At 33.0% G+C, this 23,793-nt stretch overlaps 1 protein-coding gene and 1 long non-coding RNA gene across 2 annotated transcripts; both read right to left on the bottom strand.

The window, feature by feature from the left end:
* Positions 1-4,820: 4,820 nt before the first annotated feature.
* Positions 4,821-17,420, bottom strand: LOC133200685 (uncharacterized). The gene is made up of 4 exons (XM_061336451.1): positions 16,935-17,420; positions 10,996-11,226; positions 7,517-7,999; positions 4,821-6,667 (listed from the first exon to the last, which is right to left on the bottom strand). Exons 1-4 carry the CDS (start codon positions 17,275-17,277, stop codon positions 5,034-5,036), a joined length of 2,691 nt encoding a protein of 896 aa, XP_061192435.1. The 5' UTR covers positions 17,278-17,420; the 3' UTR covers positions 4,821-5,033.
* A 2,146-nt stretch (positions 17,421-19,566) lies between these two features.
* On the bottom strand, positions 19,567-23,361 carry LOC133200884 (uncharacterized). The gene is made up of 3 exons (XR_009723010.1): positions 23,273-23,361; positions 22,541-22,635; positions 19,567-19,820 (listed from the first exon to the last, which is right to left on the bottom strand). It is a non-coding gene; the product is annotated as an uncharacterized LOC133200884 (long non-coding RNA).
* Between the last annotated feature and the right edge of the window lie 432 nt (positions 23,362-23,793).

Here is a 23,793-nt window from a genome sequence, read left to right as displayed (position 1 = left end):
ACTCTTTTCCCCCTTAATTTTCAAAATCTTAAAATGGATGTATGCTTTCAACTTCCAGATGTTTTCTGGTTTCAATGACCATAATTTTTTTTTTAATTTTCCCCCACCTCCCTCCCCAACTGATTTCATCAATGTGATCCTTAAAAAAAAGAGCCCCCTTTTTTTGAAAATCAGTTGGATTTACCCAAAACAAAAATTGAGTAACCCCCCCCCCCCCCCCCAACAAAAAAACACACTGCAGAAATTTACCCACCAGGCTTTGCAATCTGATTAAATTTGACTTCTGAGGTCCAGGCCTTAACAGTACCATAAAAAGAAGGCAGACTTTTAGTATAGTGAGTGTAGGAGTGGTGGACCTATGATTTTCCAGACATGATATAGTCTATGCAGAACACATTGATTCAATATGCATTTTTTTGAAATAAATGTTATGAATAAATTTTTTGTGTGATTATAGAACTTGATCATGTATATTTTTACTGAAGAATTTTGAGAAAGAAAATACATGTAATTCATTTTATGTATGTTAAGCAGAAATTAATCATCAAGAATAAAAATTCTCAACTTTATTAATGCAACATCACACAATGTAAACATTAGTCATTAAAATTCATTACTCTAACTGCTGCGGAATAAACCAAATGAATTTTGATAGTGTTTTGTTTGGTCTATATATCTACATTGTTACATTCCAGTTGTCATATGTTGTTGGATAGATAATTTATGTGTGTACCAAGTCTATGCATTAGATGTGTAGAATTTTTACACCAATTGTTAAATGTGAAATGAATTATTAAAAAAAACATATGTACATTGTTACATTTTAATATTATTACATGTATTTGTAATTTAGTTAATTTATTTGTACTAGTGGAATTTGAGATGAGACCAAATATGTAATATCAAAATAAATATTTGAAAATAAAGGCTAGATTTTGATTTTGATTTTAATAAAGCAGGAGATAGAATCATCATGAAATTATACACTCAATTGTCATAGAGAGTTTGTTTTCTTTTAAATTACTGTAAACATACATTTTTCCACAGGGTCATAATTCTGCAGAATCACAATTTCTGTTCAGTAGATGGTTTTCCATCAAGGTGATTTAAGCATTAAGAGTTATTTCCCATGGCCGCCATATTGTAGATCAACATCCCCAGATCCGTTCATTATTCAACCAAGTTCAATTTGTTATACTGAGCACTGAGGAGAAGATAACACTGTTTTTCTTATAAATATACGTTTGTTAAAGCTTCTTTTAATTCATAATTTCAATATTGCAAATATTTTTTACCATATATTTCTGGCATGCATGTTTAAAATTGGTTGCTCAAAGAGGAAAATTCACTACTTTGACCTACAAGATGGCAGCCAAGGGGAATAACTCAAAGGCAAAATATATCATAGGAAAACCATTTATCCACGAGTAGAAAATTATGCAGATATCTTAGATTGTCATTTTATGTCCTTAGTAAATTTTAAGTAAGCTTTGACAAATTTCAATGGAAAAATTGTGACTGTGTACATAGTGGAAATTTATCCCAAGTGGTAAAAAGTACGTATCTCTACAGTACTTCATTTAAGTAGATAACCTCTCTCATTTCTGTCTGTTGATTAAGCTATCTTCCCTATACATGAAGGAAAATATTGAAGGATTTTATCTTTTATTACATTTTCAACAGTGAAATACTGTGATTTATTTATTGAATAAAAGTGATATTCTCTCACAGTGTGAAAGGATACCAAAGTGATATTCTGTCACAGTGATAGGATATCAAAGTAAGTAAAATATAATTTCTGGCCTGTAATAAGATTGAGAAAGTAATTAAACCATCTTAAATGAGACTCAAACTGCCAATTTCTTCCCAAATATGTTTTCAATCTCACAACTGCTAAGCTATGACGTCTCAACTGCTCAACTATGACGTCACAGCCTATGACACAGCGTTAAGAAAAGACAGAGGCAAAAATAAAATCAATGAAAATGTAATAAACAGAAAATTCAATGTTTTGTAGATGAATATGGAAGTTATTTCACTCATGAGACAGGAATTTTTTTTATATTTTCACTCGTGCTTCGCACTCGTGAAAATATAAAAAAGTCCTGTCCCACTCGTGAAATAAATTCCATATCCAACTACAAGATATTGAATATCCTCTATTTATTTTGCTTATGTAAAAAATCAATTTGAAACTTCCATTGTGGCCAAATCCAAGGTCAGTTACTGGAATGGGGAATTCTAAAATATATTTTGGGATTTACATAATTACAGTCAAACCTCGTTATCTCGAATTCCATGGGACCGAGAAAAAAACAGGAGATATCAGTCAAACCTTGTTATCTCGAACTCTATGGGACCAAGAAAAAATTTGAGATATCCAAGGGTTTGAGATATCCAGGGTAAAATACTTAAGAAATACGTGGTCAGGACTTCTCAATCACTTAGACATATCCATGGGATTCTAGATGTCTCACTCTGTGTTCGAAATACCAAAGTTCAACTGTAGTTTCAAATCACTTCGACATATACTTGGTATTTGAGATATCAGTGTTCGAAGTTTATTGATACATAATCAATATTGGATCAGACACAAGTTTTTACAACCTAGATTATCCTCTACAAAGTAAATGAACAATAAATACACTTCATGTACAAACAAATGTACATAAATAAATTTGAACTACAAGGAATAAGAAAGTGTAGAGAATAAAGGAGGAAGGAGGGTCGTAAAAGATAGAAATGGTTACACTGATCATTAAAATCTTTAAGATTTTAGATGTATTTTAAACCGTTTTGCAGTTTTAATAAATAGTTTTGTAATTCTGTCTGAAGATGTTTGACTTCATATTCAGCTTTTACCCCCCCCCCCCCCCCCATTGTGGCCAGATCATTCCCAATAGCAGTGAATAGATTTTGAACTGCACCTTCAATACAAAGGGATGCTTGTATAACAATGTTCAGGCTGTACTTGAGATGAACATTTTTGAAGGTTTTAGTTCTTTCATATTCCTTGTATATCCCTGGGTACCTTGATTTGACCAAACTTGAATCTACATATTGGAGTTATTGTGTGTTTATTTGGTGTGAATCCAATTTTCTTGATTTTTCAATGTATAACTATATGCTAGGGCCTACCTCTTGTGGCTCTGTTCTATCTTTGAGTTCATGATTTGAACTACCGTATTAACTTGATTCTACTCTACATCATTACAGTTACGTCTGAATATTAATTGATAAATTCTTGCCTTGAGTGCATGAAACTTTAGCCAGTTTTTATTTTTCAGCCTTTTCTGGGCCAGAATGTTTTTTTCAGCAGTTTCTCCCCTGAACCAAATTATTATGCTTTCAGAGAGAATGACCCTTTACTCATTTGTTAAATGAGATTTTTCTATAAACAGGAATTTATTAAACTGAAGACAGTTCTCTAATGGAGGATACAAGCACAGAAAGTTAACAGTACATTCAAAATAGAGGAATATATGCACATACTACATAGTAACAATAACTCCCAGTGTCTGCGACTGGGAAGCCTGGACACATAAATGAACTGCCAAACTCGAAATCCTATTTTGCTGGGGAAGAAAGGAGATGGGGTTGGGTGGGGGGACCAGAAGATGAAAAAAAAAATTCAAGGTCAAATTCCAAGGTCAAGAAGTCAAAAATGTTAGTACTCAAAGAAAGGCCTTGTCACATGGAATACATGTGAAATATGAAAGCCCTATCAAAGACCGTTAAGAAGTCATGGCCAAGTTTGAAGTCTTTCAAAAGTAAATCAGACTCCAAGGTAATGGTCATGAGGTCAAATATCTATTAAATTTGAAACTGTATCTTAATTAACAAATTTCTGCAGTCAAGACTTTGATTCATCAATGGTCAAGTTAACCACGAGTCATTCCTCCTCAACACACTCTATAAAGACTATTGGTATGTGAAAGTACACGCTATAAACTTCATTTTCTGCCCCTCCTCCCGTTGTTCCAATATAACTGTAATTGCAGAGTGGATGCAATAGAAAGATTTGTTTTATATTAAATGTATATATGTATGCATATATCTATTCCACTTATTACTGAGGTAAAATTAAATAATGTCCTAGCTATATTTAGGTCATGTTTCTCTTGCATACAAATCAAACACATGATCTTACAAAACATTATTGGATTGTTTCTTCTTTCTACTGCATAATTGTAGCTCTTTGGTTGTTTGTCCGAATTTTCTCAACTAGGGAGCTACAGTTCTGCAGTTAGCTTCTTTTTTAGACGTAAAAATGGCACTTGCCTGCTAATATTTTTATTTAAAGATAAAAATGGTAGATTCTTTAACTTAAAAAAGATCATGAAAGATATGGACTTTGACAAATGCTCCAAAACCTTGATCAGCTGTTCACTTGTTATTAATTTTACATGTTAACATTACTGTCTAGTCGTTGCAATGTTGAAAACTAGGGTCCAATATTTGTTAACACAGCTTCTAAATCAGTCAACTGAAAGATCCACAGGTATCAATCTTATTTTATAGATTTATGCCCGATCCTATTCATATTCAGATTGTTATAAAAGTATGTTTATGTTTATTCGGGTATAAAATACACCCTTCAATACCACATCAATGAACTTTATGATGGAAACAAATCAGACCAAGGTCGTATTTGAATAATTCAATTCAATCAATAAACAAACTCAATTTAATGTGCTTCTAAATGGTCCTTGTAGAACAACTATATATCACCCAAAGCGACTGCATATTTTGTGTTTCCCTGTTTAACTACAGTTTGTTCATTTGAATATATTTCTTCTAATGACCATTTAAAAGAGAGATCAAAGATATTTTTATGTTTTATTATGCAGCAAAACTGATAAAAGATATCTGGAAATAAATCACTGCTATTTTTACAAATAAAATTACAAACACACTATTTACATAAATAGCACTATAAAAACTTAAATTTGATCTTATAAATGCTCATGCAGACTGAGATATTTGTGAAATGTTTAATACATCTATTGCACATCCCTATATGAGTTATCTCCCTACAAGAATCCATAATCATCCTCAAAGCTGAATTTCCTCTGAACTGGTTGGATTATTGTGTTTTGAGGGTAAAGGGGGATTCTGCCACTGACTGGGTTGACATGAGTAAGCACCCCATAGTCACCTTGAACTTGTTTTAAATTGTTTATCATGTTAATTCTATTTTCCTTGTCACTTGAGCGACTTTCACGCATTTCAGGAGAACTGTCATCAGATTTTTGGTAGACATTTTTATCACAGAGGTCTGAGTGACTTCCCTTTTCAAGTTCTTTCACTTTGCTTTTGATCTTCTGCTTTTCCATTTCTGGGGAGCTTTCATCACAGACTCGGGGTGAGCTGAAGCCACTATCCCCCAAAACGACCTCTAAAGTCTCCTTTGTAATGTCCTCTACGTCTTTATCTTCCTTTTTTATGACTGTGTCACAGCTCTGTTCACTGAAAGTTAATGCACTGTCAGAGTTACAGCTGTTTCTCTTCTTCTCATTGTCTTTTTTGGAGTCTGTCTCCATGGTAACATATTCATTTTCTCTGGTCCTTGGCTCCGGACGTTTGTTAATTTCAACTTCATACACAACTTGACCACTGGAATTAGGAAGGTCCTCATCCAAGTCTCCATAAGGGTCATTCCTAAGGTTATTTCGGATGGACATGTCGTCGTGAACTCTTCTTCTGTGATGGGTGTCCTGCGAAGGTTTATAATGCACTGTCTGGAGGCCAATCAGATTCACTCCGCTGTCGTGAGAAATAGAAATTGACGTGTTCTTTGCAGGCAGTCTGTAATGCTCTTCCATCTGTCTGTGATTTGACTGGCCATGTCTGCGGTGAGATTTCTTTTTGGATTTTTGAGTGGTACACTGATGTTGATGGACTTCCTCTGCATTGACTTGTGGGTAATATGATTCATGAGCTTGCTGCCACATTCCAGGTACTCGCGGAGTTGAGCTGTAGAGAGGGTGTGTGACTGGATGGCTGTTGTGGTGCATATTATGGCTACTTTCTGTGTGATAGGGAAATGCTGGGGAGGGATAGTTTGAACACATTGGAACATTTTCATAGTCTCTATCCACTCTCCTATCCAAGGACATTCTTTTGGATTTCTCTTTTCTCCTCATTGTATGTCGACCTTCAGACATTCTCCTGTGATGTTCAACTTCCTGTGGATGATGATGATGTGCTGGTAGGGTGGATCTGAATCTACTGTTAGCATCCACATCCTGGATTTCCTCATAATCATCATCCAGTGGAGGTGGAGGGTTGTTTCTTAGTTTCATCCTTGGTGGCACATGATAGTGATTTTCATGCTGTGGGACATGTCTTCCATATATAACATCATTTCTGATTGGTCCATGTCCAAATCTCACTGAGTGATAATCCGAATGATGTGGATGACCTTGGTGGATAAGATGGACACGGTCGTAGTGCTGGTGGTGGACGTGTGGATGATGTGGAACTTGCTGCATCCACTTGTGTATCCGCTGCTGTTTTTCCACTTGGTCTTGATACCATCCCCACTCTGGAGGTGGAAACTGGTCAGAGAATGTGGCATACTCCACTTTCTTTGGTTGTTCTTTTGGAGTATCAGTCTTTTTCTTCTTTCTCCCAAAAAGCTTTGCTAACAAGGACTTCTTCTCTCCTAAAACATTCAACAACAAGAAATTATTAGCCTTGAAAAGGTTACAGAGTAAATTTTTCATTTCAGATTTCACATGATAATTTAGAGCTAAGTTACTAGCTCCCTTTATTTGAAATCTATTATAATATATATACATGTATGAAAATGAAGCTATTGTCGGTAACTTGAGTGGGATTAATGAACTACTCATTACAGATAATGTCACATAATCTGAACTGGTTGAGTTAATTGAGACACATTCTGCAAATACAATACCTGGCTTTAACAGTTAACACTGAATCAGACAGAAAATTTGTACAAATCCTATTAGCTTTTTACATAATACTCACAAAACTTAGAGACTTTTAAATCGATAATTCAAACTTAAGTCTAAAGACTTAAATTATACTTTGATGTTATCTAACTCAAAGGAAATGATGATTTTTTCAATAACAAAAAGATTAGGTTTCTTATCCATAAGAAAACATTTACTCTAATATCATCTTGAATGGTATTACACTAGGTGAATTTTTTAATTCTTTTTTTTTTTTCAATACACAGGGTATTTAAGAGTGAATACAGGTATATTATTTCTTACTGTACAGACAAGTTTTATTCAGTTTTTACTCAATCACCTCTTATATTTCATTTTTCCAATTCAAAATACATGTATTAGCGACAAACTTATCCCAACAACATAAACATGATAAAAATATTCCTTTCAAACTTCAATAATTTGGCTCTAGCTTTAATAACATTATAAAGAAAATTGGTTAAACAGTTATCCAATAAAACCAGACAAACGATAATTAACTGCTAGAAAATAAATTTCTTCAGTAAAACACAATGTCACTTAACTTCATTACATACCTTTATCTTTGTTTTTCTTTGAGCTGTTCTTAGTAATAGCAATGTCCTCCGCAGATTTCCTTTCCTCTTGTGTGTGTTTCTTTTCTTTCTCATCTTGTCGTCTGACTGATAAACTCCTCTTGAAGTCTCGCAGATCGTCATTTTTAACTGGTCCCTTCTCTCGCTGTCTCCTGGCACTAAGACTGTGACCAAGTCTTGGTTTGTCAGCCAGTGGTTGATTCTGTCTTTCTAATGTCTCCCTTTCCAGATTGTGTCTCATTTCCACAATTTTATCATCTGGATCAGAGCTTTTCTCGGACTGTTTTTTGCGAGGTTCGTTGGCCAATGTCACTTGGCATGAGATGGTTCGGGTTAGTCCTTTGGCACTGGAGTTCAGCACTGGGATATAATTAGGATTGTAATGAAGCCATGACAGAGGAATCGTTTTAGTCGGGTCCTCAGGCATTCTGTAAGTGTCTGATGTCACAACAAAATATCCACTTCCTGTAAGATCCAAAAGATTAAAAAAATTAAATTGACACTTAATAACATATATGTCCCTTGGCTATATTAAGGTGATATTTATCAGAAACTGGATTTGTTTAATAAGTAAATGATGACATTTTTGACAACTTATTTATTCAAGGAATGTATGGCATCAAGACAAGCCAAAACCTGAATGTTGAGTTATTTTAGATATTAATTCTTTGATTGATTTTACAAGATACAAGTACTCAAACTTAAGGCTTGATCCTTGAGGTTTCTTTAGAATCTTTTCTTGTGTGCTGTCAATTCAATTTAGAAGTAATGACTATAGAATATATGATTCACTTTTTGAGATCTTGATCGTTAAAATGATAATGGTGATAAACCAAATTTCAGAAATAATTCAATGTTTCAATTACAAATCATTGATAACAATTTTTTCTTTGCAAATACAAAAGTAGTGCAGCCTGTAATTTGTTCACCTTCTCTGAATAAGTGAATTAAAGATCAATGAATTTGTGTTACTCAAGGTGAAATCAATAGAAATCTGCTAGAATGGGGCTTTGTGAGTATTCCTGAGAAGAAAATAACCATAAAATCTTTGCACCCTAAAAGTTGACAGATGATTTTTCAATTAGATCTTTAAACTTCTGTGATAAGATTTTTTTTTCCCCTTTGACATTGGCTACAACAGAGTATTAACCCTCAGGGTGGTAAATTAAAAATTTAGGTTTCTAATCCTAGTTTCCTGAGCTTATGTTCAGAAAAGGTTTATTGAAATTTTACGCTTCATATCAGACCAGTCACTATATTTTCAGGGATCTGAATCTACAAGTTTACCCAGAAAAAAGGGACCTCAATTTTATGACAGCAATTAATTGTCTAAGTTTCAAATTAGATTTTAGAAAATAGACAATTTGCACAGAGGCATTCTGCACACCAACCTATATGGACATGATGGCGTTATAGCTTGGATGCCCAAACAATAGCACAACAATAAAATTTAAAATCACAGTCATAAAATCTCCAAGCTGATTTACAGCGTCTGGTTTGGATCACATTGACGAACTGGAATAAATTTTTATTCTGCAGTGAGGTGGATTGGGTATGGACAATTTTTGTTTCGTAAAGTACATGTATGCATGTGAACATCAATTTTTGAGTCATGTTGACCAATTTCTTTTATAGTGTAATACATGGTGATAAGGTATTGCTTATTGACAATATGTCATCTAACTCAGAAGCAACATGAAACGTTATGTGCGTCAAAAGGAAATACAGGATATATTCTCATTGTAAATGGTATCTGCTGCCTCAAATTGTACCAAAGTATACAGGACCATGAATTGTCTCGTCACAAGAACATATGCAAATATCCTTACATGGAATAATATTACATGAAATTCTAAAGTAGGTCTTGTCAAAATTATCAACACAGATTTCACCTGATAAGAAAAAGTGAAATAAATGGAGTTATTGAAGGTGATATGACAGGTGTGGGACATTAATCATGGCTTTCTCTAATTCGACCATAATAAGCTCTCTATCCCCCCTGTTATGATGTACAATTCTAATTAATTCTGTCCCTGGGCAACCCCGGAATGTCCTGTAACACCGATTTTAGCACTATCATAAAACCAAGTGTGAACATGTTCGGTGATAATTGTCTCAATTTGTCTGTGGTACTTTACAAATTAGTGGACAGTCATTTAGCTGCCCACAGGACTGTTGACCAGTAATAGAGATGGTGGGTCTATTAGATTACGCCAAAGGACACAAAGTTTACATTTCTTCCTTAATTGGTCTTGGACAAAACTAGTTCTATCCATTAACAGTAAAGAAGTAACTAAGATATGGTTTTATGTTTTTCTTTCCTTTTCATATGACCTACCCATGGAAACAAATCATAGTTATTATACTAGATTTATGTATGTACAAATATTTACTGATTGACCCTAAATTTTCACTACTATGAATTACAATGGACCACAAGTCAGAATCAGATTTAGTGACTTATAATGGCAGTCTTCAGAGTCTAACAGAAAACTTCCCTCTTCACATATAACTAACCAGACAAGTTCTACATGGTTCAATGTTTACATAACAAGAGATTTTGTTCGCTTTTTCTTGATTGTTTCAGGGGTCTGTACACATAGCAACTTATCTTTGTTATATTCCACCCTGGTACCCTTGTAAGCTACCTTTTCCCTGTTTGTTTTCCTACCCACCACCAGACAAAGCTGGTTTAGTTTTCAAAAAGGATGAAGGCATATACTCTGCACTTGAACAAAGATTTTTGTCTGATAAGACCTAAATTCTTCATTAAACCTCTTTACAACTCTCTAAAAGGGGTTGTTTGACTGTTTAAAAAGTTCTTAAATAATATCTTGCTGAGGTGTTTAGTTACATAATGCACATACAACAAATGAGAAAACTCAGGAACAAATTGTCTGCATTGAGGCATCCATATCCAATGTCATGGAAAGCTAAACATAAATTGGGGAGTCTTTTCATTATAATTATCTCACATTTAAAGCCTCAATACTTTGGTATTAGTAATAAATATTTAAAGAAATCTGAACCTATAATGTTCTCAATAGCTTTCAAAAACTCATAATAATAAAAAAAAAAAAATTCTTTTAAAAATGTCCCTGCAATAGAAAGATGAATATGAATCTTTTTATATATATATATATATATATATATATATATATATATATATATATATATATATATATATATATATATATATTTGAGTATCTTTAAGCGTTAATTCAAATAGATGATCTATCATTTTTCAAATTTTTAGAAACTTAATGCTATATTTTTCATTCAAGTCATACTTAATATAACAATACAGCAAGGAATGGTACGACCGTCTATAAGACTTAGCTACATTGATTTGACTATTTAAAAATCCAATATTCCTGAAGGTTAATTCAATAAAAATGATAAATATTCTGGAATTATAAGAAAATTCTTATAATAATAATAAATCTAAGAAGGACACAAACCTGTATGAAAAATTTTCCTTTCCCTGATGAGTGTACCGAGCGTGTCATAGATCAGCGGTGGCGAGGGGATCTGCATGCCTTTGTAACATTGATTCAGCCTTTCCTGTATTGTGTCTAATGTCGCTACAACCTGTTTGTTATTCAGCTCCAGAATGACCATACACAGGATCTCGGACAGGGGAACAAACTGTGTCTGTGGTATTACCTCCATATTTATACCGTCAACGTCACCTAAAAAGTAACATGTAAATGTGTATTATTAATTTTCTTCTACCTTCATGTTTCTTTTAAAATCTCTCTCTCTCTCTCCATCTTTTTCTAGACTCTTTTTAAAAAATGATATAATGAAAGTTTTCTTTTTGTACAATTTCATCATCTTAAATAAGCTACGTCTTTTTCAGAATTAATATCCATGTAAAATGTCCAAATATTAATTATAACTTAAAGTTTTAAAAAGCTCAAGTATACTGTGCTATGAAAACTGACAAAGAATTGATGCTCAAAACATGCAAAAGTGGCCTGATATTTTTCTTTTTACATAGCAGTACTTAGCAGGTTTTCTGACCCAATTAAGTGGGAAGCCATCAAATTTCACATCCAATGACTTCCAAATATTCTGGACAAGAAACAAATGCTCAATACCTCGATCACTATATAATGACTATACATTTATCACATCTATGGAACATTGATAAAATTCAATCTCGTATCCAAAAAAAAAAAAAAAAAAATTCAGCCGAGACAATCAGATATTTAAAAATTTATGGCCATCAAATCAAATACTGCTGTTGCATGCTGAATGCTTTCAAATGTTTTATGTTCTGCAATAAATGATTGCCAAGTACTTTGTATGTAGACCTATCAATATCTGAAATACGTCACGACCTATAATTGTTTTAAACTTGCGGATGCATGTCTGCCAATGGCCACTTTTTAGCTGTCAGGATATATGAATATTGATGGTTGGCAAACAGAAATGATTTTACATTTACCAAACTCATGTTTATTTAGTTATCTTAATAGAACCATAATCACGGTAAAGTCAATTTAGGTGTATGCCTATTAGAAAGTTTTTCGTTAATCGGAAACCAATATCAGCTCTTAAATTATATTTATTTTCCACTCTGCTATAGATGATAAGTAAAAAAGATTTTTTAAAGAACAAGCAAACTAACTTTAGTGATACTCTAGAGCAATTTACTGTGAAAACAAAAGTGAAAGTAAATTAGAATATTTAATGAAAAATTATTCCAAGGATATGTGCCATAAGTATTATGTTGTCGCATGGTCAAAAGAAAAACTACAAGGCAGACAGAGAGTTCACTCCGGGGCTCAATGGCGTGACACAGAATCGTATCCCAGCAACCCAAACATGACATCAAAAGTTTTAACAGGGGATCTCACAAGAAGCCCCTTACAAATACATTTACTGTCATCTTTGTGACATGTCATCTTGGGAATTCACAAAGCAGTGTATCTTTACAAGCTTTAAACACTTACTGGACAACAATTTTCTAATATATCATTTTGAAACAAGCAGTCCTCTTGGAAAAACAGTTTCCTATCAAATAAATTGTTTTAAATGTCAATATTACCATGCAGAAACCCTCACATGTACAAGTAAAATACCTATCTTTACTCCATTCAATGACTTTAAACTTTTGTTTATTAATACCTGGTTCCTCTGCTCTGATAACTGTATTTTTTTTTACCAGTTTTGCTAACCTGTCATGTACAAAATTACTGTTATAAGCCTATACACCTAAAAAAAATTGACTTAATCCCACAACAAACCTGTGAATTATCTCCCCTTTTTAAGAAGCGTTGGACACCCCTGAGGGTTTATTGGGGGTTTTCTCCACTAAGTGAAGGTGTTGAGGTTACAATACTAAATCCCCTGGCCTTTATAATGCTTTATTAATTAGGTGGAGGATGTGATGTTACTACATCACCTAGTGGTAACAGGGTCAGTTTTCACATCACTCAGGATTCTGTTAAGGGAGCCTTGACATGAACTACATCTGGGTCTGACATAATTAGGGGGTACTAACAGAAGGAATTATGAACAGTTATGACACCCCACCGATTCATTAGGCACTTGCTGAAATTGTCCAAGTGGGACCTTGTTTGGACGACTGATAATAGATCCATTCAAAATCTTGTACAAGATGGACATTTGCAAAACTAAAATCAACAGCTTAAACAATTGAATCAGTGATTTACTTTTGAAATGTGACCTTAAAATGATTTAATTTTCAGAAAATATGAAACTGGTAAAGAAAAAGAGGGTACCAATATAAAGTTTCCTTTAAAGGGGCCCTTGAATAACAAAGGAGGATCTGGTCCTTTACTGAAGTGGTATCACCCCCCTAATCCCATTATCTACAGAATTCATCACACTCATTTCTCAAGGATCTACATCATGTCCACTCATAAATTACTCCCTGATCGGATCTACAATAAACCCTTTGTTAAAACTGGACACTCTTAGACCCCTTTAAATAAGTTAAGTCTCTGTTAATGCATGGCCCTGAGCTACGTACTGTACACTACTGCTAGAGTTATAACCACAGCTACAGAAGATATTTATCACTCCCCCTCCACCTTCTCAGAATAAAGATTATTTTTATAGCCTATTCTCTGATAATTCTTTGATCTACAAGATTTATGGTTTCAATAGATCTAATCAATAGGTTGGCTGTGTCCATTATCTTATAGCTGTTGGCTGCAGCCTTACATCTCAGGAAACAATTTACACTTAATATTGAATATACAGATACCTAAATTCTCTCTCTCTCTCTCAGAAATGTTTAATTCATTGGTCAACTCTCTCATAAAGTGCAGAGCAGTAGAGTCATGAAGTACACAGGAAAGAGGAAAAAGTTTAGATTTGAATTCAAATAGATCTGTTTTTACAATATTTCTCTTATTTACAAAAGCTAACACATTAGACTTAATTTTCTCCAAACTGTTTGAACAGAAATAATTTCTGAACAAACAGGGTCACCTTGTATCAGGTAAGTGTGATATTACTTCACAGGTACACGTTAGGTTTGAATGAAAAGAAAAGGTCCTTTAAAAACTGTTTTCTCACTGATTATCACTCTAAAGAACAGTTCAATAAAAAAAACTTCCTGTCCTGGGTTTTCTGACTTTTCTTGGGATTTTTATAATGATCTGCAACTTTCTTTTTAAAATATTACAAAAAAAAAATAATAAAGTAAAAAAGAATTAAACATGTGTAACATAATAAACTTACTATCAAAAATGACTTCCCTATAAATAGAATACATGTATTGAGAAAAAAAAAAATTTAAAAAACAATAAATATCAGATTTTAACAATTAACAAAAAAATTTCGCCTGAAGTTCCCCTGAAGCTGCATTGAAAAAGGATGGATTTCCAAAGCTTGAGTGATCTGACACACCGTAAACTAATCTAAGTAAAACAATACAAAGACTTAAACCAATATTGGAGTGATTCTGACCAAACTCACCTTGTCAAATGTTGATATTTGGAGGAAAAACACAGAGGTGTTAACAAACAACCAAAGTTTTCTTTTCTTCTACAGCTGCTTATAACATATGCAGAGGAAAACTCACAAATAATAGAAATGTATGTAAAATAGAAATGTGTCACAATACAAGAGGAAACTGACCACTCCACCACTTCCCTTTTCTCCCTCCCATCAGGGGGTCAAGGGGCCCTCTTCATTAAGGGTCAGCATGGGGCCCAATCAAAGGTCACTAACAGCTATCACTCTGTCTTATACACAATAGGATGCAAAACCCCTAATTGTTATTGAAAATCAATTTCTATTTCACTGACTAAGCCAGCTACTGAAGGTTTCTTGTGCAATTAGTACTAATCCCTAACTTAAAAGTAACAGGTATTTAAAGCAATTTCCAAAGAATTCTTTCATTTTTAATTTTAATTGATATGTCTTCAAGGTGTTTGACATATAATTAAAATAGTTTATAACAGTTTACATTCACATCATGAAAAAAGTAGCATTGGAATCTATTCTACATAAAACAAACTGTCAAAATTAAACAAATAAATTAATATGTTATTTACCTACCCTGAAAGAACATTCCCTTATTCTATTGTTTCCTAAATTCCAGTTAACAGTTTTTTGACTTCTTCATAAATGACCAGCAATTTTCCAACAATTCCTTTATAAACAGAGAAAACTATGAGGTGTTAAAGTGTTCAGGGCCCGGGGTGTTGAATTTTCTGGCACCTGGCATAGTAACACTTGTTTTTATGTCAAACTAATAATCATTACAAATCTCTGCACAATATCCCACAACTATTTGTTTACAATAAACAAACATGTCAAACTAGACATGTATTCTACTAAAGCAGTCTCCTCATTATCTGTATGGCTTGTAATTAATTGATCTTGTTAATCATTCTATTAAGCTTGGAGTCTCCTTATTGGCTTGGTCTCATCAAATGCTTTAATTGACCTTTGTTTGAGACAGTTAAGGTCAGACGATACGTTTCTCAAATATGTTTTGTATATCTTTGTATTGTATGAAAAATATTCCAAATTTTAATTACCTTCTGATTACTAAACTTGTTTCAAATTGTCTTTAAAAAATTGAAACCCTAAAAAATGTGATATTGGCAAATTAAGTTTTATCCCAAGAGGATTTTATAGGAAACAACATCCTCCAGTATCTTGCACAAATGCCTGGTAAGGTACCTCAATTTTTTGCGAGTAAACATGCTAAAATAGCAATATTTCAATGACAAAATCTAAGAAAAAATTATATATTATTGAGGAACGTATCCTCTGTCCTTAAATAAAAATATCCTGTATGTAGACAGTGAACATGGTAAAAGGTAAAACTTTGTAATATATAAATATAGACCCCATTTTAAAAATTATTTGGTTAAAATTAATGCTAGTTTTTAAAATTAATTTCTATACAAAATTTCCTAAAAGATGTTAAGTGTACATCAGGTACATAGTATATCACTGGACCAAGTTTATTAAATTAAATGCATTTTTTCCTAACTTTTAATGATATAACGGTATGCTATTATCCTTTTTAATGAAACCCAATTTAATACCCCCAATAAATACACCCCTTTTTTCTGCAAAAGTCCATTTAAATTGTGTAATCATGGTAATAAGCCAATTTTTAATCCAGGGTTCATCATATATACTAAAAAACATTAATGATGTTAATATTATTCACTGTTTTTTGATAAAAATAATTTATTAGTATCTGACAGGTATTACTAGCTTATTACAGATATTCTCTGTGTAAGATCCTATAATTTGATTCTATCTTAATCCCTTTACTTTCAAACACCTTTATCAGTAAAGAAAATCAAGACGAGCAAAAAGTCTACACAAAGGATATCCCACCAAATCCTGGCCAACTCCGACACTACTATCATGACACAATCTTATCTATCGAATCTATTTAATCTCCTTTCTCAATTGTCTCTAAACATTTAATCCCCGTAAAACTTGAAACTTTACCCGATTATCCGAGAAATCATAAAATTGACAGCTCAGGTGTTAATTACTATTTCCGAGTCTTTCTTCTTATGTACCGTAATAAATCATTCCGTTAAAATTGCTGGAAGCTACATTCATGTAATTTACAGTGACCAGTCTAATGCAAAATTCGAAAGTCTTCTTACCATACATCGGGGAAATATTACAAGTTTCTCGTCATGCAGATTAAGCTGTTTGAATTCTTGCACGACAATCGACTAGACTTTAAAATAAACAATCTTTGAAAGAGACCAATAAAATTTCAACGCAACATCTGTCCCAAATGTATCAATATCTAACCAGTCAATTAAAAATCAATTAAAATTTTGTAACTGTATAAACAATTCATTCTTTTTCACTTTCACCCATCTGTCCAAATCAGCCAGTAATACTTTGCCGTCTGCTGAAATACCTGACTCACCTATGCTTTGAATACTAAAATCCGAGGGGTCATTTAAAACTCGCCTCCCCCAGGCTGTTCTGATGTTCTCCAGGTGAAGTTCTGATCCTCCCACTAGTAATGTACAGGGAGACACAAATCCCAAATATTCCAAACTGTTTATACTTTCCAACAAAGCTGGATTCCAATAACAACTCTTATTCCGCAGCTTAAAATCGTCTAAAATATCTCTTCCACTAAAACCCTCTTCCTTCACATCACTCTCGCACCTGTCTCCATTTTCAAATTTCAAGACAATGGCCAGGCACCGCGATGTCACTGTTTGCTGCTTTTGAATTCCGTGTTCTTCTCTGCGATTGGGCATGGTTTGTTATGAGGACCCTGTATGATAAAACCGCCACTACATTCGAACGCCGATCATATGCGTCTGTTTACCGATATGCCAGAGTCGACTCGCTTCATTAGATACGCATTGCACCTGTCGGGTTAAGTGAAAGAGTTACCTCCCGCTACATTATTCCAAATAGGACCCTTTTGAGCATAAAACGTACTTGATTATTATACAGTACATATAAGTATAATAATTATTAACAAATGTGATAGTAGTATACATGTACATCAGTATTTTAATATACTTAATCAATTTACACATGGTTCATAAGTTGAGATAATTGCTAACATGTAAAATTTTAAAATATACATTATCAAGTTTTAAACAACTACCACCGTGTACCATAATGCAAAAAGCCAGAGATATATGTACATGTATACACAGACATATATATATACACATTTCATATATACTGAATAAATATATTCCACTAAATTGCAAAAGATACAACGGGACGGTGCATTGTACATTAATTTGTTCATATTATCAAGAAGTTATTATTTTTTTTAAACAATGTTGTTGTATACTGTCATACATGTTATGTCTAAGTAAATTATATTTTGGACACTCGAAGAAATGAATTTCATCTCCAACTTTGTGAGAAGAACTATTTGTACAAATTCTTAGTTTTCTGGGAATCCCTTAATAACCCCTCGTTCTCTTGGTAAATTATGTGCTTATGTCCGCAACCTTGTAAATACCTTGCATTGTTTGAGTGATAAGTGTTGAATAATTTTCAAAAAAAAAATTATAAAACTAAATCATAGTTGAACTTATTCATAATAATTCTTGACACTAATATGTCATTAAAAAAAAAAAAAGAAAGAAAGACAAATAAAAACTTGCACTCTTATCGTTTTTTTTTTTTAACTTACTTCTTACGAGGTTTAAGAAGAATCGATTGGAAGAGGGTCCCAGTCAGTGTTTAAATTTGCTGCTTATAACCCATGTGTATTTTTATCTGTAACTTAGTCTGAACTTTGAAAGTGTCCAGTATTTGTTTAAAATAAAAGAAAAAAATTCTACTATCAATCAGCAATCCACAGTTGCCTTCAGATAGAGACAGCTGAGAGAGAGAGAGAGAGAGCTGGACTTAAAGTAATTCAGTTAGGCAAAAAATTAATTCAAAGTTTATTATTAAATATATCAACTTATTAGTTAAATTCATCAAGTAACTTAATGCCTTAAACAAACAAAGCACCAACTGACAGGGCATGTAAAAAGACAAAGTCTACCTTTGCATTCAATCAAAAATAAATAAAAGTCACATGTATGTTTACATATTAAGTTTTATTAAACATTAATACACCAAACTAATAACAGTAAAAAAAAAAAAAGAAAGCAATGCAGAGAAAATAACATGTACATTATACAAAATAAATCATTATATATTTAAGAAATGAATTTAATTTTTGAAGATTCATGAGGACATGAACTACGACGCTTCACGCCAGCATATTTCATGAAGCGCGCTAGCGCTTCATGATAAATATGCCGGCGTGAAGCGTTGTAGTTCATGTACCTCATGAATTTTCAAAAATTAAATTCATTTCTTATATTTACATTATTTTCTGATGAGTTACCACAAATAACGCCATTCAACTGTCGTTTTTAAAGCAAAACAGTTTGCACTATAGTTTTGACGTCATGTACAGTATTATGATGTAACAATGGATATATTCATGCTCATCCATGGTAGTTCATGGGAAAATGAACAGCCTTCTAATTTGCAAAGAATCCTAAGGAAAAATACTTGGAAATGTAAATATTTTCATATTAATTGCACAAATTTCCTGGAACCCTAAAAAATCTTTTATATATATGGTGTGTGTGTGTATAATTATGTAAATAAGAAGAGAAAAATATAATTAAAAAAATAAATAATAATGTTAAAATATAAATAACATTCAACAAAAATTCATATTCAAAACATTAAGAAGCTGCATTTTTTTTTATCTGAATAGTTAATTTATAATGTAGAAAATTGTAAAACACGCTTCTAACGAAGTTCCAGGGATGGACGATTTTGCTTCGTTATAAGTGTAATTTGTCATATCCGTTAAGTTTACAATATATTTCAAAGTAACAGGGAATGAAAATTATTTTGTTGTAATTCGTTATAAGTGTGTTAGCTATAAGCGTGTTTTACTGTATAATGCATCAAATATTAGTGCAAAGGCACAAATACATAACTGTAACGTATCATTTTCTTTCTATTAAGTTAACAGTAAAAAGATGTAGAAACCAGAAAATAATGTTGTTGTACCTGGTTCATTGTGACCTTAATATTTTTTAAGTAATATAGTTCAAACTTTAAAATTTTGATAAAATGGATTATTGAAGATGTGTAAGTATTGTCTCATTAGAGCACACATATGAAATTAAAAAAAAAAAAAAAAAACTTGCTCAACATCAGCATTTATGAGAATCTTTTAAGTTTAAACTTCATGAAAATGTTCATCATCTCTTTATTTCATCTGTCTCATTCATAAGTCTAAGTGCTCCACACAGTCTGACTGAAAAAAAAAAAACATTCACTGAATTTTATACATGTACATATGTTTACAAATACCCATCAGAATTGATTCATAGTCACTAAAATATATTTAAGGAGTCACTGTCTAGTTTGTTGGTATGCTAGGGCATAAACAACAGATGGAAACATGGAATAATTTACATAATGGGTAAAGCCCCTCCTGCATAAATTATCCCATGTTTCCAACTGCTGTTAATATCCCTGGCATACCCAACAAACTAGAAAGTGATTCCTTACATTTAAATTAGGGCAAGATTATATGTGAAAAAATATACATCAAACATGCTGTCTAATAGATATGAAATACAAGAGGCATTCCATGTTTATTTCCACAATCCCCGCCCACTGACGCCAGATACAATGACAGCCATGGTAAACTGACATGCACATTAGGTGCTTGACCTTTCACTTGGCAATATTTGCATTCAGATGTAAACATCTAGAAATGAATGTACAAGAGGCCCAAAGGTCTTAATAGTCACCTGAGTATAATATAAACACTGAAAGGATCCAAAGAAGTATAAAATAAAACAAACACTGATAGATGAAGATATAATGCCCAAAAGGAATGGTCAGGGATCAACAAATTAGTCTAGTGCTCATAACAAATTATATTAAGCAGATCTATTTCCTTGCCTGTATTTGCCAGTACTAATACACCCCCATTTGTCACTATCATCATAGAGATTTAAACAAATCAGTATTGCTTGAGCACATTACATTAGCTTTTCTTGGTCTTTGAAGAACATTTAATATACAAAGATAAGGTGTTTTTGTCTCATTTTTATTTATCTTTTATTTACATCTACCTGACCATAAAAAAAACTATGAAAGAACATTTTTGTATTATATATTAAAAATTCTTGTATAATTCTTTTATTCAATTCACCAATCAATTACATTATTTACAGTGATTAACAATAAGTCTGTGAGCAAATGCTCACTCGTAATACCCCTGCTCTGATGTGAATATACACTCTCATGTTGACATCAAATTCATACAAAAATGAATCCCACCATTTGGCACGCCTAAACAAAGAGTGTGCTAAAATTTCAAGCATCTGCTCTGAGCAGTTGCTGAGAAAACTGCGATGAAAATTTGTTACAGACAGACGTGATGGATAAACAGGAAGTTGACACCATATGGCATGCCTAAACAAAGAGTGTGCTAAAATTTCAAGAATCTACTGAGCAGTTGCTGAGAAAACTGACAAAAATTTGTAATGGACAGACGCACGGATAAACAGGAAGTTGACATCGGATTCATACAAAATGGAATCAATGAATCCCACAGTATGACATGCCTAAACAAAGAGTGTGCTAAAATTTCAAGGATCTGTGACGAGTAGTTGCTGAGAAAACTGTGACGAAAATTTGTTACGGACAGACACACGGATGAACATGAAGTTGACATCAGATTGGAACAAGAGGCCCATGGGCCACAATGCTTACCTGAGTAACTTTGGCCTTGCTGTTTTTCAGCTGATTTCTCCCTCCCCCCCCCCTTGTAGTACTTATAGTGGCCCTGCCCTACCCCCAGGGGTCATGATTTGAACAATTAGAATTTACACTATCCCAGGATGCTTCCACATAAGTTTCAGCTTTTCTGGCCCAGTGGTTCTTGAGAAGAAGATTTTTAAAGATTTTTTCTGCATATTTCAATGTAAAACTTGGGATTCCCTATTGTGGCCCCACCCTACTCCCAGTGGTCATGATTTGAACAATTTAGAATCTACACTACCCCAGAATGCTTCCACATAAGTTTCAGCTTTTCTGGCCTAGTGGTTCTTGAGAGGAAGATTTATAAAGATTTTTACTACATATTTCAATGTAAAACTTGGATTCCCTACTGTGGCCCCGCCCTACCCCTGGGGGTCATGATTTGAAAAGTTTAGAATCTACACTACCCCAGGATGCTTTCACATAATTTTCAGCTTTTCTGGCCCAGTGGTTCTTGAGAAGAAGATTTTTTAATGACCCCACCCAATTTTTGTATTTTCTTGATTATCTCCCCTTTGAAGGGGACTTGGCCCTTCATTTTAAGAATTTAAACTCCCCTTCACCCAAGGATGCTTTGTACAAAGTTTGGTTAAAATTGGCCCAGTGGTTCTTGAGAAGAAGTTGAAAATGTGAAAAGTTTACAGACGGACGGATGGACAATGGGTGATCAGAAAAGCTCACTTGAGCTTTCAGCTCAGGTGAGCTAAAAATGAATCCCACCATATGGCATGCCTAAACAAAGAGTGTGCTAAAATTTCAATCATCTGTGATGAGTAGCTGCTTCATAATTTTTGTTCCCTTTTACCCATAGATGCCATGTGCCATTTGGTTGAAATTGTTCAGTGGTTCTAGAGAAGAAGCTGAAAATGCTCAAATGGAGGGACAAAAACTGACAGAATAGGTCACCTGAATGACTCAGGTGACCTAAAAATTATACATAATCAAAAAATAAAACAAATTGCCAACTTAAATCTAAGTGAAATATTTGCCATATTGCCATATATATTGAAAGTATTAAAATGAAAATACATTGAAGTTTTGTTTTGTTTTTTTTCAAATAGAAAATGCATATAAACATTGAAAAACTAGCGTACATGTACATGTATGCTGATTTTAAAGGACTGCATTACATTTATAAACTTTCAATATCTATTTTATTTATAATTTCTTTGTGTTGAATATCACTACATATGTACTTACTTCATTTGTTAAAGAATTGATACACTTGCAGAATCCTTTTCCTGGAATGGGTCGCCACTGTTCATAACGGACAATTAGATTATCAATCTCACAACCTAATAGGAAAAAAAGTACTAAAGTCTAGGGTTTTTTTTTTCTATAATAACAATAAATAACACATTTCCAAAAATACTGTTCTGGATTCTTCTGACAATTACCTTATTTTTGGCTTTTGTTTTTATTAAAATGATTTTTACATTTATTGTGAAGCATGTACAGGTTTGTATCACCTGTCCTTCAGACTACTCTTTCCAGGATAAAAATAAGCTTCAGATCAGTGATGTTTAAGATTATTCTCCAACTGATTATTATTATTTTTATTAACGTTAATTAAACCTTATAAACATTAACACATATGTTGAAATATTATACATTTTCTATATCCAAAACAAGATTTTTTTCTGTCTGAGAGAGAGAGATGAAGTTGTACATGGAGTAAATCAGTTATAAGCCCTCTGTTAACTTACATAAAATTTTTCTTTAATGATCATGACTTTTGAAAAGACATCTAGATTATATTTGAAATGTGGGCAATTTCAGAATGACCTTTTGTGCAAAGTTTGACAGAAATGGCCTTTTACATGTAAATTGATCTTTTCTTTTTTAAAAGGAATGTCATTATCCCAGTGAGAGTTACCTCTCTTACATGAGGGTCTATCCACCTTAAATCTTAATCTATATGATAATACAAACCTAAAGTACACCTGCATAAATTTTGATGATCACTAGGACAAACTGTCTCCTCTACTGAATGCATGCATCTCTCATCCATTGGGCAGTCAGGTGAATTCAAAAAAAATGACCAAACGCATATTTATCAACCCACACTAAAAATACAGGCAATGAAAATAGATTTCTATGTCTCAGCATATGTCTTTAGATAGTGTCTAAATACCTGCCAAATATCTCGTTGATATCTCAATTAACAAAAAAGTTATGCCCAAAAATGATGCTAAAATTGTCAGGAGTGCAACACCTTTTTGTGACATTTTGAAATTTCAATATTTTTTGGAGATCTGTGAAATAAAAAATAATGCTTCATGTTGAAAATAAAGACTTTCCTGATAATATTCAAAGTATTGAGCTTTAAATGTGGACTGTTGAAACTTTTGTTTAATCAAGTTGTGGTCATGGCTGATGTTTAAAAAAATGTTATACCATGTCAGGAGTGCAACAGAAAAAATGTAGTGTTGCCAAAAAAACATCGATTGTAA

This window comes from Saccostrea echinata, unplaced genomic scaffold, assembly GCF_033153115.1.
Source record: "Saccostrea echinata isolate AGI-Se365-2 ecotype Australia unplaced genomic scaffold, CSIRO_AGI_Sech_v1 ptg000041l, whole genome shotgun sequence".
Lineage (NCBI taxonomy): Eukaryota > Metazoa > Mollusca > Bivalvia > Ostreida > Ostreidae > Saccostrea > Saccostrea echinata.
The sequence above is the reverse complement of the archived record's forward strand: the minus strand, read 5'-3'. Positions and strand labels throughout refer to the sequence as shown.